Raw genomic sequence first — 19,663 nt, 5'->3', positions numbered from 1 at the left:
ACACACACACACACACACACACACACACATATATATATGATCAGATTTATAATTAAACTGCAAAACATATAAATAGAAATTATCCTTCACTTGCTTCATTATTCGCCATGTTCTGCTGAGCTCTTCTATTCTTCCAAAACTGATTGACCAAAACTACTGCCCCCACCCCTGTCATAACCTTTCCCTCTTTCTCTACCTATCAAATCCAACATAACCTTCAATACTAATCAAGTCTCATCTCCAGAAAGAGCTCCAATACACTGGCCCAAAGTTCTAGCACAAATTCAAAACATTTGATTACTACAGATGAATATTGTACATAATCTTTCTTATATTTCAATCTTATATTATTTCACTAAATGTTTCCATATGAATATCATGTCTCCACAACTATGTAATTTTACTGAGGACTGAGAAGTCTGTTTCACATTTGATACAGTAATGTCTGTATTGAGTATTTTAAGAAAATAAAACATTTGATTAACTACAGAGGGAAAATGTGGCAGAGGATAGTTAGGGTCAACAGACATGATCCCAAATATTTAGGCCAACCCATTCTACCTAAAGGCTCAGTATTTTTATTCTTTCCCCAATGATTTTTAGGTCTTGGCACTATGAATCATCTCAATGAAAATAGGAATAAGTGAGTCCCTAAAGTTGATGTAGGTGTTTTTATAGAAGAAAGAAGCTGGTGTTCTAAGTAGTCCAGTAGGATGTTTCAACCTAAGAAAACCAGAGACATAAATAGCCTCATTAAATAATCATTCATTTCTTGGCATCTGCTAAGGCTTCACATTTCACACAATGTGCACAACTCAACACACAGATCCTACTGAAAAAAATGCTCCCAAACTGTGATGAAACAATTCTTTCCTTCAACTTCTGACTTGAGGAATTCCTAGAAAACTACATAAAACCATTCAAATTACTGATATTAAAGAAGACATAATTAAGTGCAAATGAGCTCTACATCTGAATTTGAAAAAGCTTATGAATCATTTTTCTCCTTTATACTACTAAACATATTTTGGTAAAAACACATAAACCCAACACAAATGTGAACACGTAGACCTGTCCAAAACAATTCATTTCTGGTTTAAAGTAATTAGATAATTTTTATGATCATGTTTCCACATATGTCTCAAAAGAGATACACAAGTACTACATAGTAGTTTTTCGACTATTTCTCCAAGCTTCTTAAATGTGGGAACAACAAAACTCAAGAGGCACTGCACTTATGCAAGAACCTGTGTGGGCACTGTGCCTCTGCCTCTGCTAAGGTTGAAGTTTCAGCTGAAGCACAATGCTGTCAAGAGTTCTGCAAAGTCTTCTGGCAACAATGATTTATATACACACCCTTCATCATAACTCTACTCAGAACTACACACATTTAGACATAAAACAAGCCACTCATGAGAAAGAATTAGGATCAAACTGATCTCTACCAGTGAACTCTCTATAAAATTTAGTTTTTCAAAAAAAAAATTTCAACCAACTTTAGAAGGGTAGTCAACTTTTACTTAAGTTTTTATTTTTCTAGAGAACACAGAGGACCACATCAAGGCCCCTAGAGATCAAAACAATCAATATGAGGAGGAAAAGATGATGGATGGGTTAATTCAGGTTTAGGAATGATTTCACATAGATATTTATTCTGTATCTGACCAGCTTTTCATCCAAAACAAGATGCCAACATGTAACTTTATTGAGAAAAGAGCCCTATCTAAGATTAACAAATTCAGCCAACAAATATTTTCTGACCCCTTATGTTCTAGGTACATTTTTCTATCAAATATCTAAGTTTCAAATTGGGGTAAGGAACCTGAATAAACAAAAGATCAACAGATCTGAATTAGAGGTTCTCCTCACTTATTCATTCAGTCATCTCATTCAACAAACGGCTACTGAGAATCTACTCCAATAACAGGCAACCCTGACAGATATAAAGACACAGAATGAATAATACAATTCCCTGCCTCCCTACAGGTATACAGTATAGTGGGGAAAACAAAACTATGACGGTGCAGTGTGCTCAGTGCCAAGACAGGGAGGGGTAAGCACACTCTGGAGCAGCAGTCGCCAACGGGTGGGTGGTCCATGAGGTCCAAAAGGTTGGCAACTGCTGGTTTAAGGAAACCTTTGGCACAGCGGTCGCCAACCGGTGGTCCACGAGGTCCGAAAGGTTGGCGACTGCTACTCTGGAGCATCTGTCTTGGTCCCAGAAAACCTAACTACACACTAGTTTAGGGCCTTATCAAACCAAAGCAATGGTTTTCACATGGAAGAACCTGTGTGTTGCTGGAATGCATGTTGGCATTTAAAGTGAAGTAGTTTTTCTACAATCTGATCTGGGAGAAGCTGACCAAAGCGGAAAGATTAATGGAAAGTTGGTTGCTGTACCTGGCATGGGAGAAAATCATCCCTGTTTCCATACACCTTCTATCAATTACTCTTTCAGATTAGCTTTTCAAGCATGTAAAAATAGAATACAGCCTTAGATGATAGAGACAATATCGCCATTGGGAGCAGATAACAGATTTGTTCCTGACCAGGTTAATGAAGATAATGTCTCCCTCTGGATGAAGGCTGGGCAGGTTGGCTAGCAGACCTCTCACAGGACTGGGGGTTTCTTAGCTCTGACACAAACCTACTGTGTGGATGACACCAACCTGTGCACACTTTTGCGTGGCCCCTGTGGAATTTGAGAGGCAGGGGAACCAGGGCAAACTTGAAGTTCATGTAGCCTGCTGTGCCACGAGTTGCCTAGCAAAGTATATCAAAACATGGCAGGCTAACTTGTTAATCTGCAAGTAGAGTAGAATCTCAGGTTCTTCATAATTCTTGAAGCCTAATTTGTTTTTCACTCTTCAGTAAATAGAGAAGACAAATGAATCTGCAATTTCCACCACAGAACAGGGCTAGTTAATGGGAGGTGAGGAAAGAAAGAGGAGTAACCAATACACCATATCCAATCCTATAACCATAAATCTGGTTGGTGTTAGTAGACAGGCTGGAAACTAGACAGGTAGCCTCAAGGACACTGATAGCATATTGTTGGACAATAAAATACCTCCTCCCTCCTTTTTGTGGAAGGAAGAGTGTTAGAAACAGAGTATTATCTCTAAAAACAACCATTAAAAACCAATAATTTGTTCACATTATTAAATAAAATGGCTCAATAGCTTTTAAAACATGTATTACTAAGTGTGTCTGAAGGTGAGTCAGTCTAAAACCCTTAACAGGATATAGTAAAAAGAAAATAACATTCATTAAAAGTCAAATTATCAGCTTCATTTTTTAAAAAAAATTAAGTCTCAGAAGATTTGAGTAAAGTGTAAAGATAGAGCACATAATAGACTTTACCTACTCTTTGATTTGAAAGTTCTACTTTATGGAAATGTCAGCAAGTAGGAAAAACAGTCCAGATAGATTAAAAGATGCAAGAAAAACAAAACAATGCTGAACCAAACCACAGGAGAGAACATTTATCAGGTTCATACTGTTTCTGCAGTATACAACTATTTCCCCCATCAAACATTCTGAAATTAGTATACCTTCCAAAATTAGGTATCACAGCAAGGAAAAAAGAATTCCTGTGCTATTGCTTCCTTTGACAAAAACCAGCAGATATGAAAATGAATGCAGGTGGAAGAAATTATTCTAATAATGATCACTCAAAAGATGTAATGGGAAGTTTGCCAATTAATTTAGAAAACAAACTTCAGTAGAAATTGTTATTTGGGGGCATTCTCTATGTAGTGACTGCCACTAACAGACTGAATCACTTGTTCCACCAATATGAGGGGTGGGAGGAAATAGACAAGCAGAATGGAAAATTGCATAAGACAGATTATCCCTGAAAATCTGAGCCACACCCTCTATGTGCTCTCAGAAAGTTACAATATGTGATTCCTATCTCATGCGTACCTAATGGTTAAGATTGTCTTCATATATTCCTAGGACATTCATAGTGCTCAGTATTCCAAGACACTTGTTTCCAGAGCTTAAAAGGAATGTACTCCAAGAATCACCACTGTGCTGGCTTGATTAGAACAAAATATCACTGTTTTCAACCATTTATTATGCCAAATAAAAGCTAGCAGATTCTCTGCCCAATGATATATCAGGACCATCTGTCACCTCTATTCTAACAGCCAGCAGGCATGCTAAAAGAAGAAGAAAAAAGAAAACAAACCAAAAACAGCAACAGCCCTCTGGGGGGAAAATGTCCAGAGATTGATAGTCTGCTACCTGCTTAATACAGATAAACTTTATGTCCTTTGAAAAATAAGTAAAAATTTAAATATTAGGTTTATTAAAAGTTTACTGTATTGTTGCTAATCATTTTTTGTTTGTTTGTTTAGGAAGAGCTACATTATGCTGCCAGCTCTCAAGGAGATACATCTTACTACACATTTCTTTGAATAGTCAATGTGCCTATCAAAAGCCTATTTACCAATTCTTTCTCTTAATCTTCCTCCCTTCCTTTTCTGAGGGGTACATGCACAATATAAACAAGGACCCAGTACCAAAAGGGGTCAAGGAACCCTCACATCGCAACTGTGATCCCATACATCAAAAATAACCCAAAAGACATGGAAGGGTTTAAAAAGAAACTGCATAATTTTGTAAATGACAAACAAAAATGTTCCATTCATTAAACATCATGCATTACAAACACATTCACATTCAAACATCCCACAACATTGTATTCTTTTAGCCACATAAACAAAAAAGACAGGAAAAATATATACAGAAGGAGGCTTTATGATTAAATGGTAAAATGAGAAAAATAACCCAACCTAGTGAAAGAAAAAGAAGGCAACAAAAAAGGTCAAGAGAGCCCTAGCCAGTTTGGTTCAATGGATAGAGTGTAGGTCTGTGGACCAAAGGGTCCCAGGTTCAATTCCAGTCAAGGGCACATACCTTGGTTGCAGGCTCTTCCCCAGCCTGGGCCCTGGTCAGGGCACGTGCAAGAGGCAACCAATCAATGTGTTTCTCTCACACCCATGTTTTTCTCTATCTTTCCCATTCTCTTCCACTCTCTCTAAAAGATCAATGGAAAAATATCCTTGGCTGAGGATTAACAAAAAAAAAAAAAAAACACACAAAAAGGTCAAGAAAAGCCAAAAAAAATAAAGAGGGGTTCATTTCACTTTGTAATCTTTCTTTAGTACTATAGGCCTTCGGATTCGTGCACCAGTGGGGTCCCTCGGCCTGGCCTGCGGGGATCATACAGTAACTGGCAGTCCTACATCCCCCAAGGGATGTAGTAGTGCATGAAGAGGCAGGCCCCACTGCGCCTGCTACAGTCCCGGTCCGGATGGGGGAGGGGCGTGCAGAGGGAGTGTCCACGGGAGAGGCTCCTGCAGTCGCAGCAGCACTCCCCAGCCATGAGCCAGGCATCTGGCGCCCATTGTTCAGCTGTGCAGCGCTTCCGCTGTGGGAGTGCACTGACCACCAGGGGGCAGCTCCTGCGCTGAGCATCTGCCCCCTGGTGGTCTATCTGGACTGTTTTTCCTATTTGCTGACATTTACATAAAATACGTTTGGACAAATTTAAGAGCATTATGGGGGGGGGGGGGGGAGTATGAAGAGTTAAATTCAGTGTTACCATCAATACAGTACCTCCTTTAAAAGCTTCAGGTAAGTATACATATGTTAACTACCTAAACTGAAGAATAAAAATTCTGATGATTATTATTTTGGAAACTAACCTGTTCATAAGCAGAGGACCTACCATATTAGCTAAATTCTCTACAGTTATATTTGTTAGAGCTATAAAAATAAACAAGCATTTGTGACTACTTTGAAAAGCTACTTATTTCTGATTATTCCAACAATTAAATTCAAGAACAGCTGATATGACCCTTAAGAATAACGTGTTCCACTCCGGCAGCGTGGCTCAGTGGATAAAGTGTCGGCCTGTGGACTGAAGGGTTGCAAGTTTGAATCCAGTCAAGGGCACATACCTCGGATGCAGGCTCGATCCCCAACCATGGTGCGGGCATGTGTGGGAGGCAACTAATCAATGTGTCTCTCACATTGATGTTTCTCTCTCTCTCTCCGTCTCTCCTCCCTCTTTCACTCTCTCTCTAAAAAAATCAATGGGAAAATATCCTTGGGTGAGGATTAACAGCAAAATAATAATAATGGCCCTAACCAGTTTGGCTCAGTGGATAGAGCGTCGGCCTGAGGACTGAAAGGTCCCAGGTTTGATTCCGGTCAAGGGCATGTACCTTGGTTGCGGGTACATCCCCAGTAGGAGGTGTGCAGGAGGCAGCTGATGGATGTTTCTCTCTCATTGATGTTTCTAACTCTCTATCCCTCTCCCTTCCTCTCTGTAAAAAAATCAATAAAAATAGATTTCAAAATAATAATAATGATAATAATAATAATCTGTCCCTATTTCACATTTCTTTTATTACCTCCACTTTATCTTAAAATGAAGATAAACAAACCCTGATAGTTTCTGAAATTTAGACTACAAAGTAGGTCAATAGAAAATTCAGTAGTCAGCAGATGCTTCAAATATTGAGTATATAAAAGTAGAAAATGAAGAAAAACAAGTCAAAATACTTTTATACAAAAATGATCCAGCATATGAAAGAATAAACATCAAGATAAAAACTTTTTGCTTTCCATTGTGAATTTATAGCCTTGGGAAATCATATGCATACAAAACTTAAAAAGGAAAGGAAGAAAATGTGGGTATATGTGTGTGTGTGCGCGTGCACACGTGCATGTTAGTATTTACATCTAAGTTTCAAGTCACACAATAATTATTCCTTTTGAATCGGAATGAACTTTCAAGTATAACTAAAGAATTGAGCACAGGATGCAAGAAAAAGAAATGGCACCTTATGAAGAAAAGAGAACACAAATACCATATTTCAACTATTCAACATTTAAGATCATCCCACTGTTGTTCTTCATGGTACAAAATATTAAGAGTATAGTAATCTTGACTCCTCAGTTTTACTTTAAAGACCTCCCCTTCTATTTCATTCAACTTAGTATTAAATAAGACCCTTGCACACAAAGGTTATGACAATATCAATAATAACCAGGTATAGAAGAATCAGAAATTAAGATATTCATTATGAAATGCCAAAAAGTAAAATACAAGCAAAATAGATAATTGGAATCCAGATGTTGGTGGAATAAAGAAGAAAGTCTTCAAGGGCCCAGCCACTGTGGCTCAGTGGTTGAGCGTCGAATGAACATGGAGATCAAGGTTCAATTCCCGGTCAGGACACATGCCCAAGTTACAGACTCAATCGGCAGGAGGCAGCCGATCAATGTTTCTCTCTTATTGATGTTTCTTTCTTTCTCTGTCTCTCTCTCACTCTCTCACTCTCTCCCCCTCCCTCCTTCCCTCCCTCTCCCTTCCTCTCTGAAATCAATAAAAACAATATTTTTTTCTAATCTTCAAGGAAAAAATCAAGATCAGCACAGAATTCTTGAAATATAGGTAAGATGTGAAATGCTGGAATGGTGAGCATTCTTTGGGGAAAAATCACTTCAGTATTAAGTGGAAACACACACTAGAAAGAACAGGCTGGTAGTGAGATAGAAGGGGCTAGCTCAGTGGTTGGCAAACTGCGACTCGTGAGCCACATGCGGCTCTTTGGCCCCTTGAGTGTGGCTCTTCCACAAAATACCAACTTCTGCGCATGGGCCACGAAGTTTCAACCGCACTGTACGTGTGCGCCCGCACATGGTATTTTGTGGCCTGATCCCCAGGAAGAGCGGGCCTAAGCTGGCAGGCGGACATCCCAGGGGTCCCAGACTGTGAGAGGGTGCAGGCTGGGCTGAGGGACACCCCCCCACACACCTCCAGTACACGATTTTCATGCACCAGGCCTCTCGTTAGACTATAGCCCTCCAAATTAATGTCTCTTTCCTTCTACCAGACCATTTATCATAATTCTTTTTCTTCTAGCCTTTGCCCCAGTAATATTAAAATTTATAAAACAGTTTGTCTCTGCCAGGTTACAAGCCCTACTTGTACTCAGGAAATACCATCTCTAGACACCATAATAATCTCCTTTTGTGTCCAGGCGTCATCATCCCTTTGACCACCCCAACCCTCCCACAGAACAAGGATGATGGGCCAGGTACAGATCAATGTTTCTCTCTCACTGAGCCAGAGAGCTCTGGATGCTACCAAGGGGCAAAACTGGGAAAACAAGAACCTCGCCCCCCAGGGTAACCTATTCTCCCCCAGAAAATAACTAGTCAGGCAACAAAGATCTCTGATCTTTTCTTCCCTAAAGATAACATCTAGGTCTCAGTTGTATTTCAGCTCCAGGCCCACAAAAGCAGCAAAATCAGACAACTTTGGTGACGCTGTGGCAGACTCGGGACTAGCTTTTACCTCCCAAGTCACTCACAGGACTGCTTTCAAGCCTTCACCAACCAGTCTCTTCGGGAAATCATGCTGCTGCATCCCTCATCCAGCCCACTACTATCAAAGTCCATTCCCCTGTGATCTCAACATCCCCCCTCAACAGGAAGTAAATACAGAAGATATGACCTTCGTCCCTATTCCATAAAACAAAAAGGCTGGAATATTAGGCCTGATCAAATAATTGAATCGATACCTCCTCCCCTGGGAACTGACCTTTAGGCCATTTTACTATGGACATTCCCTTTCGCTGAGACCACACTTTACTTGTTGAGACCACATTCCATTATCTCTCCCCTCTGAACCTGCACAGAGAATTCTCCGCCCAGAAGAAGCCCACCAAAAGTCCTTTAAAAACCATTGACTCCATCACTGGGTGCTGGAGCCATCTGGGGCTCAGCCACCTGGTGTGTGGAAGATCGAATAAATTCATAATCCCTCACCATTCTGGCCTCATGCGGTCCTCCTTTGGCGACCTAACAATCAGCATCTCAGAAGCCTACTAACTATACCTATAAACATATTCTTAGTTAGAATTTTGCATCATTACTATTAGATGCCTTCATTTACTACCTCAATTACAAAGCTTGGCCTGCACAGGTATATTATTTAGAATCAAATAAAGTCCTTATACTAATGTTTATAGAAATTCAACAATACCTTTTGAATCATAATAAATCAATTAGGTAAATTTAACATAGTTTCAAATTATAGTCTTCCAAGAATAATTCTATATATATGAATTCTATATAATTCACAGCAAACAAAACTATCAAAGTGAGAGAATAAGAAATTCAGTAATTCACTCATTTATTCATAAAACATTTGTGAAATCTGCAACTGGAGTTAGACATTATACCAGGTCCTGAACACATATTGCTCATTAAGACATTAATTTCAAGGAATTCAGAATCCAGTAGGAAGGCAGACAAACAGCCCTTGTCTGTGTGACAAGGGCTATAAAAAAAGTTAAAAGCCAAGGATAGTATACTAATGTTTAAGGACATCTTAGAAATCAACAGGAAAGAAGCTAATATCATAGCAGCGAAAAACATAAGCAATACACATACACAGAAATCATATACCTGAAATAAATAAATAAATAAATAAATAAATAAATAAATTCCAATAATATCCAGCATTGGTATCTATAAATGGGTACTGACATACAAATTTGGAGAGACAGTGATCAATATGACCTCTCTGTAGGGTAGTTTTAACAAAATGTATCAAAACTTTTAAAATATGTCATGTTCCCAAAGTCATTAAGAGAAAACGACAAGTCAATATCCCTCATGAATATAGAAGCATAGATCCTTAGCAAATTAGCAAATGGAATCCTCCAATAGATAAAGGGAAACACATTATGACTAAGTGAAGTTTACTACAGGAATTTAAGGTTGGTTCAAGGTTAGAAAATCAATGTTTCAACAGAACAACTATATGTTCCCTTTAATAGTTGCAGAAAAAGCATCTGATAAAATTCATCATCCATTTCTGATAAAAACACTAAAAAAACTAATAGAATAGAACTTTCTCAACTTGATAAAGGCATTTAGAAAAACCTATAGCTAACATTAGATGTAATTAATGGTAAAAGCTTGAATATTTTTTCCCTCTCTAAGGTCAGGAACAAGACAACAATGTCCACTCTCACCACTGCTATTCAACATTCTATGCAATCAAGTAAGAAAATGAAAAAGAAAGCCCACACATTAGCCTGGCTGGTGTTGCTCATTGGTTGAGTGTTGACCCATTAACCAGGAGATCACAGTTCGATTCCCGGTCAGGGCATATGCCAGGGTTGCGGGCTCAATCCCCAGTAGGGGGCGTGCAGGAGGCAGCTGATTAATGATTCTCGTTCATCACTGGTGTTTCTATCTCTCTTTCCCTCTCCTTTCCTCTCTCTAAAATCAATAAAAACATACTTTTTAAAAAATCACACAGATTAGACAGGGGTGGGCAAACTTTTTGACTCAAGGGCCACAATGGGTTCTTAAACTGGACCGGAGGGCCGGAACAAAAGCATGGATGGAGTGTTTGTGTGAACTAATATAAATTCAAAGTAAACATCATTACATAAAAGGGTACGGTCTTTTTTTTTTTTTTTAGTTTTATTCATTTCAAACGGGCCGAATCCGGCGCCGCGGGCCATAGTTTGCCCACGGCTGGATTAGAAAGAAAGAAGTGAAACTATCTTTATTCATAAACACCATGACCATCTACAGAGAAAGTCCCAAAGAATCGCAAAAGAAAAAGTAAATAAATAAGCCATTAGAACTAATAGGTCAGTTTAGAATGCTTGTTATACAAAACTAAATTATTTTTCTATATACTGGCAACAGAACTAGAAATTGAAAATTTTAAAGTATCATTTATAATATACCATTTAAAACTATGAAACAGTAAGAGATGAATCTAACAAGTGTGCTTACAACTACAAAACAGTGTTTTTCAACCTTTTTCATCTAATGGCACACATAAACTAATTACTAAAATTCTCTGGTACACCAAAAAGTATATTATATTTTTTGCCGATCTGACAAAAAAAAAAAGGTTTAATTTTGATTCATTCACACCAATGACTATTGTGTTGGCTGTGGTCAATTATTTTATTTGACAATCTAAGGGAAAAGAGGTCAGTGCTCTTGACTAAATAGTCAGTTATTGCATGTTTTAAAAATTCTTGTGGCACAATGGTTGAAAATCGCTGCTATAAAACAATGTTAAAAGACAATAAAGATGACCTATGGAAAGATATGTCATATTCATGAATCAGAAAACTCAATATTAAGATGTCAATTCTCCCCAAATAGATTTATAGATTCAATGCAACCTCAATGAAGTTATCATCAGGGTTTTATGTACAAATTAACTAGTTGATTCAAAACTTATATGGAAATGAAATAGTCCAAAAATCTCCAAAACAAATTTTTTAAAAAACATCAAGTTGGAAGGAAGACTCACACTACACAATTTAAAGATGTACTATAAAGTTACAGTATCAAGACAGGTGTTATTGGTGAAAGGATAGCTGTATAGACAGAATTAAGTCAACAAAGAGACCTATACATACATCCATTTACTTGACCTTTCAGTAAAAGGTCAAGTAAATGGATGGAAACAGCACAGGTCTAATTGAATATAATAATTAAATATAAACAGGACTGGTCTAATTGGACATCCTTTTGAAAAAGACAGAACAAAAACCTCAAACCGTACCTCACATCATACACAAAAATCAAGCTGAAGTAAATCCTTGCCCTAAATTTAAGTAATAAACTATAAAACCTCTAAAAGAAAACATAGAAGAAAATGTTTGTGACCTTGAATTAATCAGATTTATCAGATATGACACAAAATATATCAATTATTTTAAAAAGTGATAAACCAAACTTCAAAAAACATCTTTTATTGGTCAAGAACTACTCGAGTCAGAATACCTAGATTCAAATTCCAACTTTGCCAGTAACAAATTGCATACCTCACTATTTTATTGTCTGTGTGTCTGTTTTTCCCCCCTTACCTGTATGAGAGAATACCTACCTCATAGGGTTAGTAAAAAAAACCAAATGAGATGTTTAGAAAATTCCCAATATAATTTAGTACTCAATAAGTATGATTGCTACCTTTCTAAAATTTTTATTTAGTTACTTTGAACTCATGGTTCAAAATTTAATGTTTCTTACTGTGGGTCTTAGAATTTTATTAAGCTTTATATAAATAAGAGTGCAATTTCATTTTTAATTCAATTCTCTTTAAAGAAATTATCAAGAATAATAGACATATAAACAGGAAGGGAAATAGGGAACAAGGGAGAAACACATTTACTGTGCACATGCAAGTACTCCAGAAAACAGGTGCTATCTTTTTTATTCCTCCTAGCAGGTACCTACAGAGAAACAAGGAATCTACATGAAACTTTCAATAAACCTTCATAAATGGCCTTTAAAAAGAAGTACTACTTTTCTATTTAAGATGCTGGATAGATGCCCAAATGCAAATGTCTCATTAAAAGTAAAATTCATGTTTAGAGAGATTAAACTGTTGTAAGGAACATTTTAATTATTTAAATCAGTAGTATGTTAAGAATCACAATGAAATATCCTCACACTATAAACCATGAAACCCCATCACCTTTCTTCATGTTATAATCATGATACTGGCTACTTTAAAAACATGCATCAGAACACCAGTAACTGAGATGATTAAGATTTCCTCAAGTCACAAAAAAGTGAGAATTCTTTGGTACCTATCTCTAAATATGGAGAAAGAGGGAGAGTTCACTGCAAAGAAAATCATTCTACAAATCCTTCCTAGTTCTTGCTTTCCCACAGTTGCCCAAAGGCAACAAAGCAACACACAATAAGCATTGAGAAATAATAGAAGACCCTCCATTGGGAGTACACTTACCTGTAATGCTTTATTCTCTTTAAGGTCCAACCCAAACACATTGTGTCGCTTCACCTTAAAGAAATCAGCACCGAGTTCATCTTCTTCCTCCTCATTATCATCATCTCTGTCCAAGAACTGCATGGGAGCTTCCTTGTGCTTCTGTGACTCATCAGTGCTAGGGCCAGAATGAGGTTGATACTCTTTTGCTTTTCCCAGTTTCTCTTCCACTTCTTCTTCACTTTCCTTTTCTTCTTCCTCTTCATCACTAATGCCATTAACCAGTCCATCTTCTGTCTCTTCTGGTCTTTTCCCACCTTTCTGAAGGATGGACATTTTCTCACTGAAGTAGGCTCTAAATTCTTCCACTTCATCATTGCTGAGGGAGGGGGCCCTCGGCTCACTTACTTTTTTATCTTGGCTCACTATCAATTCTTTGTTTGGTTGTTTCTGCATTTTCTGAAGAAATCTTACCCGTGGTGCCACAGCAAGACCAAGAGACCTTAAATGGGCAATTAAAAAATAGTTATATCAATACACTGATGGTGTGTTTATGGTTATTATGAAACAGTTTCTCAAGAGTCAGGATCTATTTTTAGAGCCTTTTCCAAAGAAAATGTTCCTCTGAGATATAAAAATCTTGACAGGCTAGCCAGAAAATACTGAATACCTGTCAGAAAACATTGAAGATACCCCATTTTTCATTAAGAGGTTAACACCTTATAAAAGAAAAAGCATGAGACCAGAAACAAAGAAACAGTACGAGTAGTAGGTCTGCCAACTTCCAGTTTAACTCTTTCAGCCTCCACTTCCTGAAACATGGGATAACAGTACCTACCAGACCTATCTCACAAGTGTTGTGAAGATGTGATATACTAACTCTATAAAAACACTTTGTAAAATGTAAATACTAACACTGGAAGAGACATGGCCCTGAAAGGACAAAATATAGTTCTCAGCAAAGAATGAACTCCAGTGTCATGGTCCTCCCTTCTGAGAGATATAATGGTAATCACTTCTATAGAAACAATTTTCAAACCAGAGACAAAAAAAATTTATTTCCTCCTTCTAATATCAAGGTTCACTTTATGATAAGGTCTTTCCCAGCTTCTAAATTTCCACTGATGGATTGGAAATAAACTCTTAAAGCACAGCCTGTTATAACAAACAGCTAACATTACAACATGGATCCACTGCCTTTTTCCTATAAGACATGATCCATAGACACTGCGAAGTATAATGGTAACATGTAGATTCAAAAATAGGGCTGTTAAGGTTCAAATCCTGGCTCTGCCACGTACTAGCTGTAGGATCAAAAGGCATTATTTAACCTCTCTATACCCTCAGTTCCTTCATTTGCAAAATAGTGTGATAAGAAGGGTTGTTGTAAGAATAAAATGATAGGGTTGTTGCAAGAATAAAATGTTCATAGATGTAATGCACTTAAAATCGTGCTTGGCACAAAGGCTGCCACTACTGAGAACTTGTCACTATTGCTGCTATAGGGGCTATGGATTAGGATCACAAGTTCATATCAAATAATTTCTCTCAGTGTATTACAATTACACTTATATGTCCCTCTAAGCTCCTAAAACTTACAACTCCTTTAAGGTAGGAGTACATACTATACATTTATAAATTTTAACAGCTAGCACAATAAACTGTATATATCAAGTATTCAAAATATAGTTTTTCTAAAAAAAATATGGTTTTTCTAGTAAAATAATTTTTATACCTATATTATATCCTGCATACATAGCACTGCTTTAGTTATCAAAGGCTTCTAAAGGAAATCATAATTACAATTAAACTCTATCAATTATTTAGACTGCGAAGTTAAACTTTCTGCCTTCCCTAAGCATCACCAATATAAAGCAAAGGTCTTCAACTGTAAACAGATGAGATCTACTGGCACCTGTGGCAATAAAATGTCCCCTAAATATGGTCCCACAGTGTTAAAGACTTGTGCCTCTCCTGTTGCTAATCTCTCAACTAAGTCATTCAGACAACCAGAATAGAATTTCATGAGTAACTGGTATATAAACAGATAAACAAACAAAAATGTGTTATCTATGCATGTGTTTTTCATTACCTAGGCCAGCGATTTTCAACCAGTATGCCGCAACAATTTTTAAAACATGCAATATCTGACTAGTGAAGGGCACAGACCACTTTTCTCTTAGATTGTCAAATTAAAAAATGGCAATAACCAACACAGTAACAGCTATCTGGTGTGAATGAATCAAAATCATTCCTTTTTTTGTTGTTTTTGTTTTTGTCAGATCGGCAAAAAATATACTTTTTGGGTGACACAGATTTTTAGTTCTTAGTTTATGTGTGCCATGAGATAAAAAAGATTGAAAATCACTGACCTAGACAGAAAGTCGGTGGCCTTACTTCTATTACCTAGCAATTTTAATGGTTCTAAAATGTTACAACTGACAAATTACTTGTTATACTATAATTGCACTCTAACATGGAGAACAGAAACTAGCAGCTCACCCAGATACAAGTTTTTATTAGACTCATTTTATAGGTAAAGACACTAAAATTCCTGGAGAGTTGGCTAAATATACAGACCTGGACTTAAAAGTACATATTTCATCACAGACTAGGAAATTTCATGCTGAAATTCTAAGTATGATCTACTTCTAGGGTGCTTCTATCTATAGGATATTGTCAGTTATTTTCCCACAGGTAGAACCCCATTAAAAAATAAATGCTCCTCCTTTATAGCCAAAAATGTTAGGGGGAAATCCTGAAAATACCAAGCCTAAACAAGACCAAGAGTTTCGTTTTCATATAATAGTAACCACTGTTACTAAACAGGGACATTTTGCCATGATAACTGTGAGTACCTGTAAGAAAAACCAAGACAAAAAGGATATTTAGGCAGTACGCAGTATAGAAAACCAATCTAAAATAAAGGAAGAACTGCCCGTCCAGTGTGGCTGTTGGTTGGGCGCCCGCCCATGTACCAAGAAGTTGCAGATTAGATTTCCGGTCAGGGCACATGCCCAAGATTCAGGCTTGATCCCCAGTAGGGGTACGTGCAGGAGGCAGGTGATCAATATTTCTCTTTCATTGATTTTTCTCTCTCTCTTTCCCTCTCCCTTCCTCTCTCTTTAAAATCAATAAAAACATATTTTAAAAAATAATAATAAAATAAAGGAAGAACCGAGGAAGTTATTTGTATACAAAGCATAAAAAGAACTGTCTATTGTAATCCAGGCCAGCATTTCAGAGAATTAAGAGGAATACAGACATTTAAAGATTTCAAAGAATGCTTATCAATTGCTCTCCATCTCCTTCAAGACCATACTATAGGAAGCTGCAGGGAATTTATACTTACAAGTAAGAAATTTCTTTCTTATAATAAGAAATAAACACTCAACTAGTCTTCCAGTTTATAGAATCTTTTTCTCTGCAGATCATTAACAGATTATCTTAATGTAAGGCAGTGTGGTTTAAACTAGGACTCTCTGATAACCAGGTTTCAAAGAAATTCCCTCTAACTTTGAGGATTCATAATTAAAGCTATAATATGAGTACTTACAGGGCATATTCAGGTATAGGTAACTTGCTCACATCAAATATTTCTTTATCCTTCATCAGATATACTGAACGTATATAGGAGACAAAACACTGTAAAAGAGGTTTAAATATACAACATATAAATAGTCGGAAATGGAAAATGAATTAAAGCAAGATAAAATAAACCAAAGGGTAAAATTCAACAGTAGTAAAAAACTTCAAAAATAGTTGAGCCAGGCCGGCATGGCTCAGTGGTTGAGCATCCACCTATGAACCAGGAGATCATGGTTCGATTCCCAGTCAGGGCATATGCCCAGATTGTGAACTCAATCCCTAGTGCGGGGCATGCAGGAGGCAGCCGATCAATGATACTCTCTCATCATTAATGTTTCTATCTCTCTTTCTCCCTTCCTCTCTGAAATCAGTAATAAATAAATATATATATATATATGTATATTATATATATATTATATTAAAAATAAGTTGGAGATATCCCCATTCCACAAAAAAACAAAAAACAAAAAACAAACAAACAAAAAAAACCCCACCTTTTTAGAACTATAATACCAAAAGACTTAAGATTTGGTTTCATCAAGCCAACTCAACATAGAATGTCACCTTCTCAAGAAGCTGTTCTAGAAGTTGTTATTATTATTCAGTTGCAATATGGTGTAATGGAGAAAACCACAGGCTTTAGAATAATACGGATGATAATCTGAGCTCCAAATTTTACTCTCTGAGCAAGCCTCTTCCTTATGTCAGTTCCCTCACATATCAAACAGAAATAGCACCTTCTACTATGAGGAGTAAATGAGAAAATGTATGTAGAATACCTGGGCTTATCTTCTGGAATGCAGAAAGTATCAATAAATGCTCATTATTAGTAATAACTATTATCATAGGAGTCAAAGGATGTTTTCCACCAAAACAAGATTTTACCATTTCTAACTAAATTAAGCTTAATAAAATCATGATAGGAACAAGTTTATTCCTAAAATTTATTCCTTTTCTATTATAATTTCAAATAGTACATCATCATCATAATTTCAAGTAATTTGTCATCATGCAATATTTTCTTCTGTTTTTATAAAACTACCTTTATGGAAAGAGCTATACAAACCAAAAATTAAACATGGTCCTGATCCTTTGTCAATTTGTAAAATAAACAGGCAACAAAGATTATGAAACACATCTAAGCAGGCATTTTTATTTTTAGATTTTAAAATTAATTTTTGTAAACCATATTTAACTTCCATTTATATCTCAACTTCACATTTTCTCTAACTTTACACTAATCCTTTCTTCAAAACATGTACACGAATCTTCAAACCACTTTCCCTGTCTACACAGAAAGGAACAATGACTGGTCCAGTTCAAGGATAATTTTTTCCCCTACAACAATCCACAAGATACCACCCCAGTTGCTTATCGTTCTTGTTCTATCCAGATTAAAACCAAAAGCTAGAAAATCACTTTTATGAAACTAGATAGCTTGCTGCTGCTGGCAATACAGTTAGCCATGCTGCTAAGCCATGCGTGAAACCCGATAAATCACATCATTTATTTCAATGTGCTTTCCTATAATCTCTGTTCTGGAAGGCTCATTTCGTGGTATGCACAAACCAGTGGAACAGCATCCTTCCAGTGTTTCTTATTTCCTGATTCATAACTGAATGATCTCCTGGGTATATGATAAATCACAACATATCAGAATTTATGTATATTATTTTTATATGTACATACTATTTCCAAAGCTTTCAAATGTAAGATTGTACTCTTAAAGTATGTCTGCTAGACAAAACATGTGCATTTCCAAATACATGCCCTAATAGTACAAGAAAAAAAATGTGTGTAAAGACATTTTACATTTCAGGTGAAAAGAACTTATAGAAGTCCAATTTTGCATAGTTCATTATTTGGTTTTCTTATATTGTGGAATTAGTCTCTCCTGAGTTTATCACGAAGTTCTGAAGAAAGGCAGACTAAATCAGAATCTCAGGTCTGCCACTAATGGCCATGTAGCGGTGGACATTTTTTAATTTTCTCAAGGGTACTATATACTCATCTATAAAATTAAATCAGTATCACCTACTAATAGGTTGTTGGGAAGATTAAAACAGTGCACAAACTGCCTCATAAAAGTCATGTCACGGCTAAGTGCCTAACACATAGTAAGCATTCAACTTCTAGCTTTCATGTATCTGAAGAACAGTGATGATAATTTGATTTAACTATAAGTTAATTTTTTAAATTTAAGACCTGCTCTTTAAATAAAACTTCTTTGCTGAAAATACCCAGTTTCAAAATCATCACATAAAAGCCTGACTACTGCCTGTATTTCCACTTGGACTCCTCTCTCTATTAGGATGCCCTTTTCACATATCCTCTATTTTCTTCCTCCCACTTCATCTATCTGCTGAATAGAATCCAACCTCTGAATCTCTACTCTCTAACTCACCGATGGTGTGCTATGGTAAGTGCAGATGTAGATGGCGAATGTAGATCTCATAACTATGATATAAGTAAGAGTGTTGAAAATGAAGAGCTTTATAACAGAGACTCAAATAGTTGTCAATCCAAAGAATGGATAGCTATACTCACAATGCAAATTAATTTCACATCCTTTTCAAAAGAATCTACTGCTGGGGACTCTAAGAACTAAAAAATAAGTTTAACTAAAAGTGACACTTCTTTTTATATTTGCTAATCAAGAAAATTTCTAAGTCCAAAAAAGTAATTTAGGAACATTAAATCATATTTACTAGCATAAGTTAAAATCTCATTCCTAAAGACAATTTAACAAGAGTGTTAATGCTTTCCAGAAATTCACACTAATATAATTAGAGATGATAATCTTATATTCAAGAAAGTGCAATCAGGAGTTATAGTAACTTTACTGAAGAAATCAAAAGTTGATAACTTTTCAAGTATACTAGAAATCAGGTCACTATGCACTGAAAAAATCATCTTTAAGAGGATTTTTTTATGGACAAATAATAGAAATATATAATTTTCCCAGGTTACTACAAGAAATAAATAATTTTTTAAAAGTTAAAGAATAAACTAAACTTTTTTCATGTCTCCAACCTCTGTTGTTGTTTTTTTGTTTTGTTTTGTTTTTATCAAAAAACTAGAGGCTCGGTGCACAAAATTCAAGCATGGGTGGGATCCCTAGGCCTGGCCAACAATCAGGGCCTATCTGGGCCGTCTCGCCCAGTCCCAATCGAGACCAGGCCAGCCGGGGCATGCCAGCCACCAGACAGGGCCTACAAGATGGGCCTACTGTATTGGGGGAGGGACGGGGGGACTGCTGGAGGTTTGCCGGCG

General features: G+C 36.6%; 1 protein-coding gene across 1 annotated transcript in view; it reads right to left on the bottom strand.

The window, feature by feature from the left end:
* Positions 1 to 19,663, bottom strand: part of DDX10 (DEAD-box helicase 10) — a 101,748-nt gene that overhangs the window by 26,341 nt on the left and 55,744 nt on the right. The window contains 2 exon segments of the mRNA XM_014466796.2: positions 12,824 to 13,304; positions 16,359 to 16,447. Coding sequence (XP_014322282.1) covers positions 12,824 to 13,304; positions 16,359 to 16,447 — 570 coding nt within the window.

Source organism: Myotis lucifugus, unplaced genomic scaffold (genome assembly GCF_000147115.1).
Source record: "Myotis lucifugus unplaced genomic scaffold, Myoluc2.0 scaffold_362, whole genome shotgun sequence".
Lineage (NCBI taxonomy): Eukaryota > Metazoa > Chordata > Mammalia > Chiroptera > Vespertilionidae > Myotis > Myotis lucifugus.
The sequence above is the reverse complement of the archived record's forward strand: the minus strand, read 5'-3'. Positions and strand labels throughout refer to the sequence as shown.